The 16064-nt window shown below is 37.7% G+C and overlaps 1 protein-coding gene across 2 annotated transcripts; it reads right to left on the bottom strand.

The window, feature by feature from the left end:
- Nucleotides 1-4684: 4684 nt before the first annotated feature.
- LOC145159602 (phosphoribosylformylglycinamidine synthase) lies at nt 4685-8991 on the bottom strand. 2 transcript variants are annotated; one of them, XM_079078614.1, is made up of 8 exons: nt 7992-8991; nt 7820-7875; nt 7639-7748; nt 7418-7577; nt 7256-7348; nt 6922-7053; nt 5747-5835; nt 4685-4839 (listed from the first exon to the last, which is right to left on the bottom strand). In XM_079078614.1, exons 1-7 carry the CDS (start codon nt 8833-8835, stop codon nt 5785-5787), a joined length of 1446 nt encoding a protein of 481 aa, XP_078934740.1. In that variant the 5' UTR covers nt 8836-8991; the 3' UTR covers nt 4685-4839; nt 5747-5784. The 2 variants fall into 2 exon arrangements, with proteins under 2 accessions (XP_078934740.1, XP_078934739.1); XM_079078613.1 differs by lacking the exon at nt 4685-4839 and having other exon boundaries at nt 5563-5835; nt 7992-8990.
- Between the last annotated feature and the right edge of the window lie 7073 nt (nt 8992-16064).

Genomic DNA, 16064 nt, shown 5'->3' with positions numbered 1-16064 from the left:
AGCTTCGATGTCATTATCGGCATGGATTGGTTGAGTTTCAATCGTGCTGATATTCTTTGCTTCGAGAAGTCTATCCGTCTCAATCTTCCCTCTGGCGAAACCCTTATGATTTATGGTGATAAGCTCAGTTCGAACCTCCGTATCATTTCGTGCATCAAAGCTCAGAAGTATCTGCGGAAGGAGTGCCATGCATTCCTAGCTCATGTTGTTGACGAGACGCAAAGAGTTAGAGACCTCGAGAGCATCCCCGGAGTCTGTAACTTTCCTGAGGTTTTCCCCTAAGATCTCCTAGGAATCCCTCCCGAGCGCCAAGTCGAGTTTCGTATCGACTTAATCCCTGGAGCTACTCCTGTAGCTAAATCTCCTTACCGTTTAGCGTCAGCGGAAATGCAGGAATTATCCAGCCAGCTCAATGAGCTGATCAGCAAAGGATTCATAAGGCCGAGTTCCTCACCCTGGGGAGCTCCGATCTTATTCGTGAAGAAGAAAGACGGATCTTTCCGGATGTGCATCGACTACCGAGAGCTAAACAAACTTACCATCAAGAACCGATATCCCTTACCCAGAATCGACGATCTCTTCGACCAACTTCAGGGAGCCAGCTATTTTTCGAAGATAGATCTAAGATCATGATACCATCAGTTGCGGGTTCATGAGAATGATGTGCCCAAAACAGCATTCCGAACTCGCTATGGACACTACGAGTTTGTAGTAATGCCCTTTGGTCTAACCAACGCACCGGCAGTATTCATGGACCTGATGAATCGGGTGTGCCGCCCTTTCTTAGACAAGTTCGTGATTGTGTTCATCGATGATATACTTGTCTATTCGCGGAGTGATAATGATCATAAACAGCACTTAAGGCAGGTGTTGGAAACATTAAGGGCAGAAAAGCTATACGCGAAACTCTCGAAGTGCAAATTCTGGATCAGGAAGGTAAATTTCCTTGGACACGTGATTAGCAAGGAAGGAATACACGTGGACCCTTCCAAGATCAAAGCGATTGAGAATTGGTCTGCACCTAAGACACCCACAGAAATCCGGCAATTCTTGGGTCTCGCGGGCTATTATCGCCGGTTTATTCAGAATTTCTCCAAAATCGCCAAACCTTTAACTACTCTGACACAAAAAGGTGTAACCTTTAGTTGGGGAGTTAAGCAAGATACTGTGTTTCAAACCTTGAAACAGGCTCTATGCAGCGCACCTATCTTGTCCCTGCCCGAAGGGACGGAAGATTTCGTAGTTTATTGTGATGCATCCAATCAGGGCCTAGGGTGTGTGCTCATGCAGAGAGGAAAGGTCATCGCCTATGCCTCGAGGCAGTTGAAAACACACGAGGTCAATTACACAACTCATGATTTGGAGTTGGGAGCAGTGGTCTTTGCGTTAAAGATCTGGAGACACTATCTCTATGGAACCAAGTGCACTATCTTCACCGACCATAAGAGTTTACAACATATTTTTGATCAAAAGGAGTTAAACATGAGACAACGGCGATGAGTGAAGCTACTCAGTGACTACGAGTGCGAAATTCGCTATCATCCCGGAAAGGCCAATGTGGTAGCAGATGCCCTCAGTCGAAAGGAGTATTCAGGACGTAAAGTGAAGGCACTAACAATGAGCATCCATTCCCATTTGTCCGCGCAAATCAGAGAGGCTCAGGTGGAAGCTTTGAAAGCAGAGAACGTGGCAAATGAGTTACTGCGAGGAATGGACAGGAACTTGGAGCTCAAGGGAAACGGAGTGTACTACTTCATGAACCGGATCTGGACCCCAAAGTACGGTGGTTACAGAGAAGTTGTCATGAACGAAGCTCACAAGACTAAATACTCCATTCACCCAGGTTCGAATAAGATGTATCTGGATCTCAAACAACTCTATTGGTGGCCAAACATGAAAGCGGAAGTTGCTACCTTCATGGGCAAGTGCCTGACTTGCTCCAAGGTGAAGGTCAAATATCAGAAGACCTCAGGTCTACTTCAGCAGCCGGAAATACCTGAGTGGAAGTGGGAAAGGATAACCATGGATTTGATCACCAAGTTACCCAGATCTCCGAGTGGGCACGACGTCATTTGGGTAATTGTCGATCGGTTGACAAAATCCGCCCACTTCCTACCAATCAAAGAAAACTTCAAGATGGAGAGACTCGCCCGAATATACGTTCGAGAAATAGTTCGCCTTCATGGCGTGCCTGCATCCATTATCTCCGATCGAGATAGCAGGTTTACATCCAGGTTCTGGCAGTCACTACAGAAGGCTCTTGGAACTAAGTTGGATATGAGCACGGCTTATCATCCACAGACTGATGGACAGAGTGAGAGAACAATTCAGACATTGGAAGACATGTTGAGAGCATGCGTCATCGACTTCGGCGCGTCATGGGACACTCATCTTCCTTTGGTTGAATTTTCTTACAACAACAGCTACCATACCAGCATCAAGGCTGCGCCGTTTGAAGCCCTCTATGGCCGTAAGTGCAGATCCCCTCTGTGCTGGGCTAAGGTGGGCGACACGCAACTAGCCAGAGGTCAAGTCCCCGAACGTTTCCGTCATTCCGGTTTTGGGGTGTGACACACCCCTAGTTAGGAATAGTAAAGTTGAATGTTTTTTGTCAATTTTTCCTCTTATTCTTTTGCTATTTTGACACTTTTTGTCCTTGCAATCAAAATTTTTTACATTTTTTTGGAACCTTTTAATATTTAAAGTTTGGCCACAAAACTTTAAGGAATTGACAACTTTGGTCCATTTTCTAAAAACTTGCTAATTTCAACCTCTTTAATTCTTTAGCCATTTTGACATTTTTTGTCCTTACAGTCAAAACTTTTACATCATGTTATTTGTAAACTTTTCCCCTCATTCTTTAGCTATTTTGACACTTTTGGTCATTGCAATCAACATTTTTACATTTTTTTAGAACCTTTTAATATTCAAAGTTTGGCCACAAAACTTTAAGGAATTGAAAACTTTGGTCCCTTTTCTAAAAACTTGCTAATTCCAACCCCTTTAATTCTCTAGCCATTTTGACACTTTGGTCCTTGCAGTCAAAACTTTTACATTTTTTCATAAAAAACACAAAAAATGGCCCGGGGCAAAGCCCAGGTTTTTCGCTAAAAGAGTCAACTACGAGTTAGGAATAGTGAAACTCACGTTTTTTGACTGTTTTCATCCTTGCACTTTCTGTGTCTGTCATTTTCTTCTTTTTGTATATTTTTTCTATATTGGTCCTCATATTTAACTTTTTTGTTTTTTTCCTGCCCTCTATCTATCCGTCTCCGACTGTTTATCCGTATGAAAATAATCCAAAGTCAATTAAAAGAATCAACAACAACGTCTATTAATCTATAAACAAAAACGACACTCAAATAAGACGCACACGGCCCATGCAGAACATGGGCAACATATCTAGTTATTATTATTATTATCAAAATATACTATGTAAAGTACGAACATTACACATATCATTCATAAGCCTAAACTAACTTCCATCTCTTCATCGTTTTTTTTTTCTTTTTGTAAAAAAGTTGTAAATACATGAAATAAAGGAATAATGATTTAAAATGGTAATATATTTTTTGATTTATACACATTTGGTCACTGAGTTTTTTTCGTCCACATTTACCCCTTCAACTTGTTAAACTGTACACATTCAGTCCTTATGGTCGGCTACTACAGGTTAGCCGGTAAAAATAACTTAATAGTGTATTATATTTATCACTTGGTACACATTTAGTCCTTAATATTTTTGTACACATTTAGTCCTTAATATATTTTTTTTTTTTGCAACATAAGTCATTTTTGTTTTTGTACTCATTCAGTACTTATAAATGATTTCTTTAAGTTTGTTCTTACGACATCTTAAATGAGACAATCTTTAATGAGACGTTTGGGGCTTTTGATGCTTATGTCCATCGCGATCTCGACTACTTGGTTGTTTAGGTCATGTGTTTTGAACGTCATAACTTCTGCATACGATCTCGGATTTTAATGATCTTTATATTCACGTGTTCTTATTTTAATCTACTACAACTTTCATTTAGATTACTTCCGTTAAAAAGTAATATATATTTACTTACGATCTTTATATATATATATATATATATATATATATATATATATATATACGTTTTTTTATGAATGCATGTATGGATGTTTCTTTTTTATAAAATCGTAAGTAAAAATATATTACATTTTAACGGGACTAATCTTAACGAAAGTTGTAGTAGACTCAAAAAACGAACATATGGATATAAAGATCGTTAAAATCTGATATCGTACGAAGAAGATACGACGTTCAGAATACAAGACCTATGTCAAACCACAAGACATACGCAACCAAGCAGTCGAGATCGCGATGGACATAAGCATCAACAGCCCCAAACACCTTATCAATGATTGTCCCTCGTGAGAAAAACCTAAAGAAATCATTCATAAATACTGAATTTTGAAACAACAAAATATTAAGGACTAAATATAAACAAAAATATTAAGGACTAAATGTGTACAAAATGAAAAATATATTACCCTATTAAGTCATTTTTACCGGCTAACATGGAATAACCGGTCATAAAGACTAAATATGTACAGTTTAACAAGTTGAAGGGGTAAATATGAACGAAAAAAATTCAATGACCAAATATATACAAATCGAAAAATATATTACCCTTTTAAATCATTATCCCTTAAATAAAATCAAAAGAAGCATGGTATTTTCTATGTAGGTTTTGTTAATAATTGAGCATCATATCTATGAAACGAATACATTAATCATTATCAGTCTCAATGACCAATTTAATCACCTGTGACTAACATTAACTACCTAAACAACTCTAACGATATTCTCTTAGGTAGTGTTTGTTTTTTCTCTGCAGATCTGCGTGGTCTCTTCTGTCTGCGCCGCGCAGACATTAGCTTTTGCAGACTGTTTGTTTTTTTGAAGACTGCAAACCTAAAAATGTCTTTGCGCCATCTTTTTGGTGCAGATGTGGACCAGAGTCTTCTAACATCTTCAGACATCTTCTAGCCTAAAAAAACATATATATCTTTATTTTTTGAACTTTTTTTTAATTTATATTTTTTCCAACTTTATTAATGATAAACAATTTGAAAAAAAAATTACAAAACTTAAAAAAAAAACATTCGACGATACAAACATGATATTTTTGACAAATTTATAAATAAAGATTTATTACAATAATAGTCGTTGAAGTTGTTTATATAAATATGAAAAAAAAAATCATAATATATTCTTATATTTTTTTGCCAAATTTTGTAAAACATTATTTAATACAGTATTGTCAATTTCTCGAGAAAATATTTATGGTACGTTTTTAATGGATTTAATTGAAAAAATCAAAGTTTATTTCCATCCATTTATGTATCAAATTATTTGATCACTAATTATAATGTTTAGTTATAACTTTGCAACAAAAGTTGTTGGTTTTTATCAAATATATACGTTAATTCATACAATTTTTATTTTTATTTTTTATACAATAATACATAAAAGTTGATCTAGATTCGTTAATTATTTATAACAAAGTCATAAAAATATTAAAAAATCACTTTGAAGTTTAAAAAAATCATTTTATTTAGATTTCAGTTTATTTTAGTAGCCCGCAGATGTTAAAAAAACAAACAGTCTTCTTTTTTCAGACTGCAGACGTTTGGTCCACCTCGTCTACTGCAGAGGTCTACAGATGTGGTCCGCAGACTGCAGACATTTTGCCTCAGGAAAAACAAACAGCACCTTAATCTAAACATGATGTCACTTTATTCTTTCTCATGCTAACTCAACATGTTTTCTTGTTGATCAACAACACTTCCACCTGATATTTCCTGCAAGGAGACAAAAAAAAATCATTTTTTAACACATGTTTTTTCATTTTTACGTGATCTTTCATTCTACCTTTGTTCACAACTTTTGTTTGTCATCATCACACGGTATTTTCGATATTAGACAATTTGTCAAAGCAATTATTATATATATATATATTAAAGTTATGAAAGATTTTAACAGTAAGGACACATGTTTTGTCAATTTTGGTCCTCCAACTTACAACATTGACCCTTCATCTTTATGTTTTTGTTCACAAACAACCCTTTCATTTTTGTTTGAATTTTTCATAACCCTCGCCTTTTATTACATATTATTAGTATTTTGTCTTTTGGCAGAAATGGTCCCTCATTATTATTATTATTATTGTTAGACAAAATTACATGATTGGTCCCTGTGGTTTACCAGATTTAACATTCTCTTTTTGGTTTTAAATTAATGGTTTATTTATTAGAAAATACCCACCCAATACCATAAACCCACCCACCATCTGTCATCACCACCACCACCACCGCCGCCAAAATTACATAAATGGTCCATATGGTTTACCCATGATGACAAATTCAGTCCCTACTACCTAAAAAGACCAAATTACCCTCACATTAACAGACAAAAAGCAACCAACATGCTACTTTACTTTACAAAGCAATACCTTCCGACCCCGGCAACGCCGGGGAATCTTTACTAGTTTTGTTAAAATTTAAGTGTCTAGTCAGACTTCGCATTTATTATGAAAGATTATAGCAAGAAAAAGTAAAGTACTTGCATCAATTTAGTTATCATAGCATCCTACAATCATTTCTTTCTATTATCTACATGATTATAACAATGTCATCCAAATACAAGGCAATTATCACTGCTATAATCAGTTAATATGTTCAAATTAATGTCATAATTAAAAAAAAAATACAATGGTATATAATGCTTTAATAAGAAAAAACTAAACACACAATGATGTTATAAAAAGAAATAAACTAAGATGCTATAATAAACAAATAAATGAAAGTACATTGCTATTTCTTATATTTAGCCCATATTATAAAAGAGAAAGTACAAAATATGCAAGATGTGGAAATGACTTAACATACCAAACCTAAAGCTTCAACAAGACTTCTACGATTCTCTTCACTAGATACCCCAAGTAGCATCTTTAATAAATATTCTCTTTGTTCCAATTTCAAATGTTTCTCCAGCCCATTCGCTACCATTTCCATCTCAGGCTGCAAATTTAAAAAAAAAAAAAAAAAAAAAAAAAAAAAAAAAAAATTATTATTATTATTTAATGTCCATTTCTTCCTTTGTGTTCTTGGGCCCCATTTGTTACACAGAACATGACAAACTGTACTGTGTTGGTTGGTATCCATTGGACTAAGACTGAGACTGATGTAGTAGAATGAATCCGAAAGCGATCAAAAGATTTACCGAGCCTTCTTCCGGTGGAAATATCCTGTGAATTAGACATAACTTTGATAATTCCTCCACTGCTTCAATATGCTTACCTTGCATTTCCAAAGCCTGAAATACAAAATGAAAACTAGAAGTATATACATAAAAAAAATTCATAAAAAAAATACAATAACTCACCCAAGCTTGTAAGAGCCACGATCGTGTGCGTGCAGCCACAGCTGCAGCCACCATTCTAGCAGCTCGAAAGCTTTCAAGGCCAATGTTATCAGCAAGCCCACCAATGAATTCACGTGCATCCTCTCCATCAATTTGAACAAATGTAGAATGGCTTCCTACCCTAAAAACATTATTAATTTTTTTTTTTAAAAAGTATTAACAAAAAAAAATACAATTAATACCTGCTACAAGTGTTTAAAGTGAAGTCGACAGATGCACGATAAATTGAATCACGTGAATTAGGAGTGTCGATGGAAACTTTGACTCCAGACATCCTGCATATTCTACGCAGCTGTTGACCAAAAAAAGTCAAAGGAAAACCCGATTGATTATCATAAAGTCAACCAAAAGGAATGGACTTACTAAGATTATATCATCTTCCTGAAAATCTTTTCCACTCGTTCTATAATCCATGATTGCTGGAAATCAAGTTGAGGAATATCATTGAACTTTCATGGTTTCTTTTCATTTTTCATAGCTAACAATCAATCACAATCTTATAGTAATAAGATTCTCATGTTTTTTTTAAACCAACCTCTAATTAACCAGTTAGCTTTTCGTTGATTCTCCTCCTTGTCGATTCCCTCTAATGGAGCTGGACGAGAATCCGGCCACCAATCAGGAAGCTTCTTCTTTGATTTCTCCCAGTTCTTCGTCATTGAATTTGAATAGCTCAAAATCGAATCTTCAACAGAAGACAATGGATTCACAGAGACATTGAGCTCCTTCTTTGAGTCTTTCTGAGTGCTGACGACCACCTCTCTTCCGCCTAAACTCCTATCCATCCTTGTAACTACCCCTCCGCCGTCATTGCTCCGGTGCCTGAACAAATTCCGAAACCCTAACCCTAGTTTCAGTAAAACCCTAAAAGCGAAAACGGTAATGAAACTCAGAGCAATCAACTGGCCGATGAAATAAACCGTTGTTTTTCGGCAAGATACCACGACTTTCTTATTACTGTCGACGGTGATCATAGTCTGCAGGTCCTCCACGGCGTCGATTCCAGAGTCAACGAACTGATTGAAGTTCAGTTTGGTGTTTTTCAGTAACTTTCTCAAAGATAGAGATGCTCTGTCGGGTATGTAGTGTTCGAGGTCGATTACCAAGTGAAGCTTGGAATCTAAGTGAGGTGATGAAGTGTCGGCATCGGTTGTCGGAAAATAGATGTTACTGTCGGGGTTGAGGCGACGGCGGAAGTGGCGGCGGGGGTGTGGTCGGCGTAGAGAACAAAAGGTTGTGGGGCGGTGGAGATGAGGTTTGGGGATTGGTAAGTGGGGGCGGTGGTGAAACCATTGAAAGGAGGTAGTGGTGAGACCTGTAATTGATGGATGAGTTGTGGAAGATGGAGAATGGCGGAGCGAATTCACTGTTGGGTTCATCGCCTTGACCACCGGCTGGTTGACCACCGAAGAGACTGCCTGCAGTCGAGCTCTTGTTGGTGGTTATGGTGGCCGGGTGATACACCTACACGGAGAGTGTGACACAGACACACGGTTATTGCTTCTTTTTGTTATATGGCCCCTTAGTACAGTTATGTTTGATTTAGATTGCAATTATACCAGGTTAATAGTATAATCGATTTTTTTGACTGAATCTTAATTTTATTTGTTTTCTAAAAAAACTATTTTATATTTTATTTATTTATTTAGAAAACCTTCAACTTTTTCCTTTTTCCAAAAAAATTATAAAAAAAAAAAGTTTCAACAACCTTTTTTTTTTTTTTGTGAAAAAGAACCTTACGATTTTTTATTTTTACTTTTGAAAAAACTCTAACATTTGACAATTTCTTCGGAAAAACCGTTAAAAATGTCAAATAAAAAAATTAAAAAAATAGTCTTTTCGAAAAAACCGTTAACAATGCCAAATAAAGAAAACTAAAAAAGTATAAGGTCTTTTCAGAAAAATAAAATAAATTTGAAGTTTAATCCTTAAAAACCACAATATAATGTATTTTATGATATTAACCCAAAATTTAATAGACAGACACAAATGTGTAATGTGGTGTTTGTTTTTTCGTAGCTAAAACATTTGTACTCTACGAACCACATCTGCAACCCTTTACAATATAAGAGGTGAACCAAACATCTACAAACCGCAATAAGAAGTTTATTTGTTTTTAACGTCAGCAAGTTATTGAAATAAATTAAATTAACCATACAATAGTTAAAAATAATTCTTGTAAGGTCCCAATTACAAGATCCAAGCCAGTGATCCAAACAAACAATAACAGAAATGAGTAGAATAAGAAGATGATCAAGCAATGCACACGTTCATTCACTAAAACGTCTAGTACACCTTGAAGATACACACACACTGACCGTAAACACTTGTGATACGTCACCCTTCTGACAGACACTGACACATACTATATATAGGAAAGACTAGCTGTAAACAGGTTCACGGCCATAAACCTGTTTACGACCGTAAACACCTACTCAGCCGTAAGCACAATTCAACAAGCTACAAAATACCTCTAACATGACCAAGACCCTACCAAGACATATACAGATAATTGCCTAGCGCAAACTACAAATCTATGACCTATCAATCTCCCCCTTGGTTTGTGGCTAGCATAAGTTCGGTCTTCTTTTATCGTGGGTTCTCAAACAGCCTCACATCTGTTCTTTCAATAGCCCCCATCCAAAGCCTGTTGGCAATGATCTTTGCAACCATTCATGTGTACTCTTTAGCGGCTGTCTCCAAGATGTCTGACTTGCAAATTATTTGATGACTTGCCAAGGTATGAATGTCTCTCTCCCTGAACCTCAGAAGATCCTTAGCTTCAACAAGTCGAAGGACAGTGTCACTATATGAGAACTTGATGACTGCAGTGGCTGTGACCTCATCAAAAGCCCAGAATTCCATCTGATCTAGATATCCATCGTGAAAATGTTGAGGAATTGGAATTTCTTTCAACTGTTTTGTAGCAGGCCACAACACTATCTTCATTGGCTCGTTTGTTTTGGGATCAAGCACCTCTGGATCTCTTCTAATCAGAGAGTTAACTGTCTTCATTCCAGAGAATTTTTCTTTAACCTGCCGCTCCAAAAAGAATTTGAAATCGAAAGCCTGATGATCTTTGGAGAGATTATGGAATGGAGCATTTGAGAGTTCGGTAAGATCGACTCTTGTCCAAGAACAAAAGTAGTGTGTACTCTTGTAGTATTCAGTAGGACCAAAGTTCCTCTTCACCAACCACAGTTTTAGATCAGCATGATATCCCCACATCTTAATTCCCGAACAATTTCCAAATTTGTCGCCAAATTTTCGCGTTTCAAGATCAGTTATTGTGAGTTGATGCTGATCTCCACTTCTATTGTCATCAGAGTTCTTCATAAACAACCAGCCTTCTTTCTTCTCAGAAGTAACTTTTCTTTTACCGTGCCTGATAGTGATTCGAGGATTGGCATTGACAGGCTCAGTTTCGAATCGATCGACAACTCGTGTGGTTCTGGGAGGTGGAGGATCTATAGGATTGTCATTTAGAGTTGGCTGGACAGGGGCGCTGGAAGGACCTTCAGTTGGTATTGGCGGAACGACAGATGACTTGAACTTGTCACCAAGTTCTTCATAAAGCTTATTTTTTAAGTCGTAGTAGCATGCAATCAAGGATCCGAGGTGAGTTTGGAGATCAGTTATTTGCTTTGATTTGGCCCTGTTGTCAGCTTCAACATCTAAGAGACGAACATCAAGATTACCTATCAACACATCTTTTTCGATGATCGTCTGTTTCAACACACCAATCTCAACCTTGAGCTCTGTGTTGGAAGGCTCAACTCCCCCAGATCTACCTTCCTCAATAGATATGCCTTTTCCGCGAGGAGGAAGGCCAGTTGCTTCTTGTGCTGCCAAGGCCTGTGGAAGTTTTTCAGAAGCGATGTCATGAGCAGGCCTTGGGAGGGAGGAACCTCCAGGAGCTAAAGGACTCCTTGCTTCAAAGGTAGTTCTTGGTCCTTCATGATCAGGAGTAGTTGAAACGGTTGGAGTAGTAGCTAATGTTGTGATTGCAGGATGAATGGGTGAGGTCTGTTCCTGAATTAGTACCTCCGGCCTCGGATCATGTCTTCGTCTCTTCAATGGAGGCTGGGAGGTATGTGTCACAGGCGGATCACTCATAAGTGGCATGGAGGTTGGAACATCAACATTAAGGGGAGGAATCCTTGATGTTGTATCCGTATCTATTGGAGAACTGGCCATCTGTGCAGAGGAAGGAGGCGTAGCTTCTTGAACATTATCTACATCCCGTGTCTCCGTTTCCGGTTGTGCAACATCATGGACATCGTAAAAGAAAGTGTCAAAGTCCTCATTTGTGGGGCAAAAGTCATTCGCAAGCCCAAAATTCATTTCCACATCATCAAATCTATCCAAATTACCTCCAAAAAGTGAATCATCATCTTCAAATCCCTCTTCTTCACCACCATCATCACCAGTATTTACACTCTCATGAAAGTCACTCTGCACTTCCACATTAACCATAGTATCATGTTCCTCTGCTACAATTGCAACAAGATGAGCTCTCTCAGCTTCATGGTCAGAGGAAGTTATCACATCATCTTCAGATTCCAAATGTGCAGAGGACTCTTCAGACTCAATTGAATCACTTAGCTCCGTAAATGCTCCAAACTTCACCAAGGGATATTTTCCTTGAAACATGACTTTACCCTTACGGTTTTGTTTGATTAAACCAACAGTGTTTGATCCAAGAGATTTCATATCAAGTGTTTCTCTTGCTTTCTCAATCTCTGGGTATTGCTCATTGATGATCACTTGAAGGAACCTTGGATACATGAAGAATTTGTCTGTTTTCTTTCCTTCAAGGTTCTCGACAAGTTCATCCAAGATGAACTTGGAGAAGTTGAAATCAAACCCTGTAGCCAGAGCAGCGATTGCGCCTGTATTCCGTAGAGAGATTTCGTCTGCCCCAGATTTCCTTCCCGAGATGCAACTCACAAAGACATGAGCTAGAAACCTCCAGTATGGGGGTAGCAGCTTCTTGAGAGTAGGAGGAAAATCTCATTCATATCCCATTTTACTAAGGAGTTCTTGAGCTTGATCCATTACAATCTCAGTGGGGAAACCTGGTTGATCTTCAATTCTTAGCACCTCCTGGATGATCTACTCTGTTTCTATGACTTTGCATCCCTTGACAGTAGCTTCAATAGACTTTGAACCATCATCCCCCTTTTTCACCACTGCAGTCTTCCAGAATTCTTGAATCAGACTTTGATAGACCACTGGATTAAGAGTCAGAGCAGTAGCTAAGCAGCATTTCTTCAATCCATGGATCATAGAATTGAATTCACCATGAGCTGCTGGAGGGTCAACCAGAAAGATCGCCAAATTGTGACTTTCAGCAAATTTGAGTCCAGCCATTTGATCTGCACTTAATCAAGCCAAATGAGAAAACAATTTATTTAATCATTAAAGACTAAGGTTTTACTGATGTAACAATTTAATTAGGCTTTAATAGTGATTAAGTGTTAAAAAAAATTAAATGTCCAAAAATTGAGTGTACGGCCGTAAACCCTTCAATAGTCGTAAACTGCTCAATAGCCGTAAACGCCGACAGATGCAAATTCGTCGATTAATCCTTCGATTCACGGTCGATTTCTTGTTAAAATAGCATTTTGGTGGTCGGAATATGCATACCTACGAGAGTAAACAGTCGATTTCGAGTTATAAACACAAAAGAGATGGATCGATGAATCAGTGATAAAGAGGATTCAAGAGTGAGTTTACGGCCGTAGAAAGAAAAGTGAGAATAAATGAGTTTACAGCCGGACTTGATACTTTATATTCCCGGACCCAAGACCCGGTCCAAAACCCATGGACTACAACCCAAGAAACTTTAAAAATTAAGCCAAATACCCAAAAACAATTAAAAATAATGCATTTTGAGGACTAAAAATAAAATAAAATAAAAAATAAAAATAAAAATAAAAATAAAATCAAATGAATTCTAAAAATTAAACTAAGCAAAATTAAGTTTTTTAATTTTTTGAATTTTATCAAGAAATAAAAAAATAAACATAAAAATAAAATTTGAAATTAAAATGATTAACACTAATTTCACCTCAACTAATGCTAATAACAATTTTTATGAGATTGGGATCAAAGTTTTTAGACAGTTCAAATCCGTTTATCGGTACCTCTACCTTCATGTCTAGATCTGGTCGATCGACAGTATTGTGGTCCACTTAAACACGAAAGATCGTGACAAATTTTTGACATACTATTAATGACAAGGCATTGTGACCTTACGTTTCTTGATAAAATTTCTAAGGACAATTCATATGACGACGACCAATGATATTGTTGTCCACCTAAATTGAGCAGCGAGATCTACAGACAACCTAGTGATTGTTCAATTTTAAATGTACTAGAACATGTTTCCCGCTTCCTGACATATCCCAATAATCAGGAACTTCCAAAGTACTCCTTACTTTAGGTGAGCAGACAATTATTATGAGAGAAATCATATTTAGAATGCATATGCTATACACTCAGGTCGGATCTCTTCCAATCTCGCAGAGGGTGAAACATATGACTAACCGGATTTAGAGGGATTGAGAAGTAGAATGGTGCATATACTGTGTACCAGGTCGGATGTATTTCAATCATGCAAAGGAGACATCATATGACTAACAGATAGGAAGAATTGCATAGATAGAAGATGCAGAGAAATAGAATTGCATATGTTGCAGTCCAGGTCGGATGTATTTCAATCACACAAAGGAGGCAACATATAACTAACAGAAAGAAAGCAAGAAAATAATTTCCTACAGACCTACTTTATCGGAATTCCCCAGTCGCCCCATCAATACCGGAATTAAGGACAGAGTCCGTACCTCGAGGAAGAGTTAAACCACGGTTCTAGATACGGATTACTTTAGTGTGACCTGTGGATTCTCATGTATATCTCCCTGCTCAATCTACCCAAGCATCGTATTGTCAGACTAAGTGGAACTATCTTGGTTAAGATTTGTCAAATCTCTAGATTCCTTAAGTTTATCTACACCTAGTCAGGTCCATTTAAATCTTTCGTGTCTACCAGCGCATCGAACACAGAGCCTAGACAATTCAACTTTGGTACATTACACAGATTTAAATTGCCTGTTATCACATGAATTTATCACTTCGCAACACAACACTTATAGAAAAGCTACTATTTTTGGATTTTTTTTAGTTTTCTAATTTTTGTTTGGTTTTTGTTTAATTTCTCCCCCTAAATTTGTGCATGGTTGAGAATGAAAATTAAATGCGCAAATTTAAACTAACCTAAAACAAAAATTAGTCCTCAAATCGAATAATTTTTAAAAATCCCACAAGCACATCGAATCGAGCTTTGTTAAACGGTTTTGTGAACAAGTCCGCCACATTATTAGTAGTGGGAACCTGTTCCAACCGAATGAGCAAACGCTCATAACAATCTCTGATAAAATGCACTTTGATATCGATGTGCTTGGTTTTCGAGTGTTGGACTGGATTTTTAGCAATTTGAATTGCAGCTTCATTATCACAGAAAATAGGGGTTTCTAGAAAATTCAAACCGTAGTCCAGTAATTGATGTTGTATCCAGATAACTTGAGAACAACAGGCAGAAGCAGCTACGTATTCCGCCTCTGCCGTTGAGGTTGAGACAGTATGATGTTTCTTGCACTGCCATGACACCAGCCAATCTCCAAGAAATTGACATCCGCTAGACGTTGATTTCCTGTCAAGCTCACAGCCTCCATAATTACTGTCAGCAAAAGCATATAAATCAAATTCAGAATGTTTCGGATACCAAAGACCTAATTTTAGGCTGCCTTTGAGATACCGAAAAATTCTTTTGACAGCAAGAAGATGTGAAGGTTTAGGATTAGCCTAATATCGTGCGCATTGACAAACCGCGAACATGATGTCTGGCCTGCTTGCGGTTAGATACATCAACGATCCGATCATCGATTTGTAGTCAGTCTGATCTACGGATTCGCCTTCAATATATGGAGTCAACAGTGGTCTCTCGGCCATTGGCATCAGTGCAGGTTTTGCGTCTCGAAACCCGAACTTCTCTAGCATATCTTCAACATACTTGGCTTGATGAAGCAGGATTCCGGTTGAGTCTTGTTTGACCTGAAGCCCCAAAAACATGGTCATCTCCCCCAAAGAACTCATCTCGAACCTCTTCTTCATCACACATTCGAACTATTTGCATAGATGTGGACATGTGGACCCGAAAATGATGTCATCGAAGTAGATCTGAACCAGAATCTGATCGGCACCAACATGCTTAATGAACATGGTTTGATCGATTGTCCCCCGTGAATAACCATGCTCGAGCAAGTGCTTCGTAAGAGTTGCATACCAAGCTCTTGGAGCTTGATGTAACCCGTATAAAGCCTTGTCCAACTTGTAGACGTGATTCGGAAACTTCGAATTGACAAACCCAGGAGGTTGATCAACATAGATTTCTTCCTTCACAGCGCCGTACAGGAAGGCAGTCTTGACATCCATCTGGTAAACCGTGAAGTTCATGTAAGAAGCATACGCGAGGAAAATGCGAATAGCCTCCAAATGAGCAACTGGAGCATAAACTTCGGTGTAGTCAAGGCCCTCAATTTGGCGA

The sequence above is a fragment of the Lactuca virosa genome, chromosome 2 (assembly GCF_052849685.1).
Source record: "Lactuca virosa cultivar CGN04683 chromosome 2, Lactuca_virosa_CGN04683_v6, whole genome shotgun sequence".
NCBI classification, from domain to species: Eukaryota; Viridiplantae; Streptophyta; class Magnoliopsida; order Asterales; family Asteraceae; genus Lactuca; species Lactuca virosa.
The sequence above is the reverse complement of the archived record's forward strand: the minus strand, read 5'-3'. Positions and strand labels throughout refer to the sequence as shown.

Bases quoted from the DNA above. Each gene is read 5' to 3' on its own strand.
- LOC145159602 (XM_079078614.1), bottom strand. From the start codon at position 8,835: ATGAACCCAACAGTGAATTCGCTCCGCCATTCTCCATCTTCCACAACT. The intron at 7,578-7,638 runs GTATTAATTGTA...TAATGTTTTTAG, and splicing joins ACTTTAAACACTTGTAGCAG to GGTAGGAAGCCATTCTACAT. The intron at 7,349-7,417 runs GTGAGTTATTGT...TTTGTATTTCAG, and splicing joins CGTGGCTCTTACAAGCTTGG to GCTTTGGAAATGCAAGGTAA.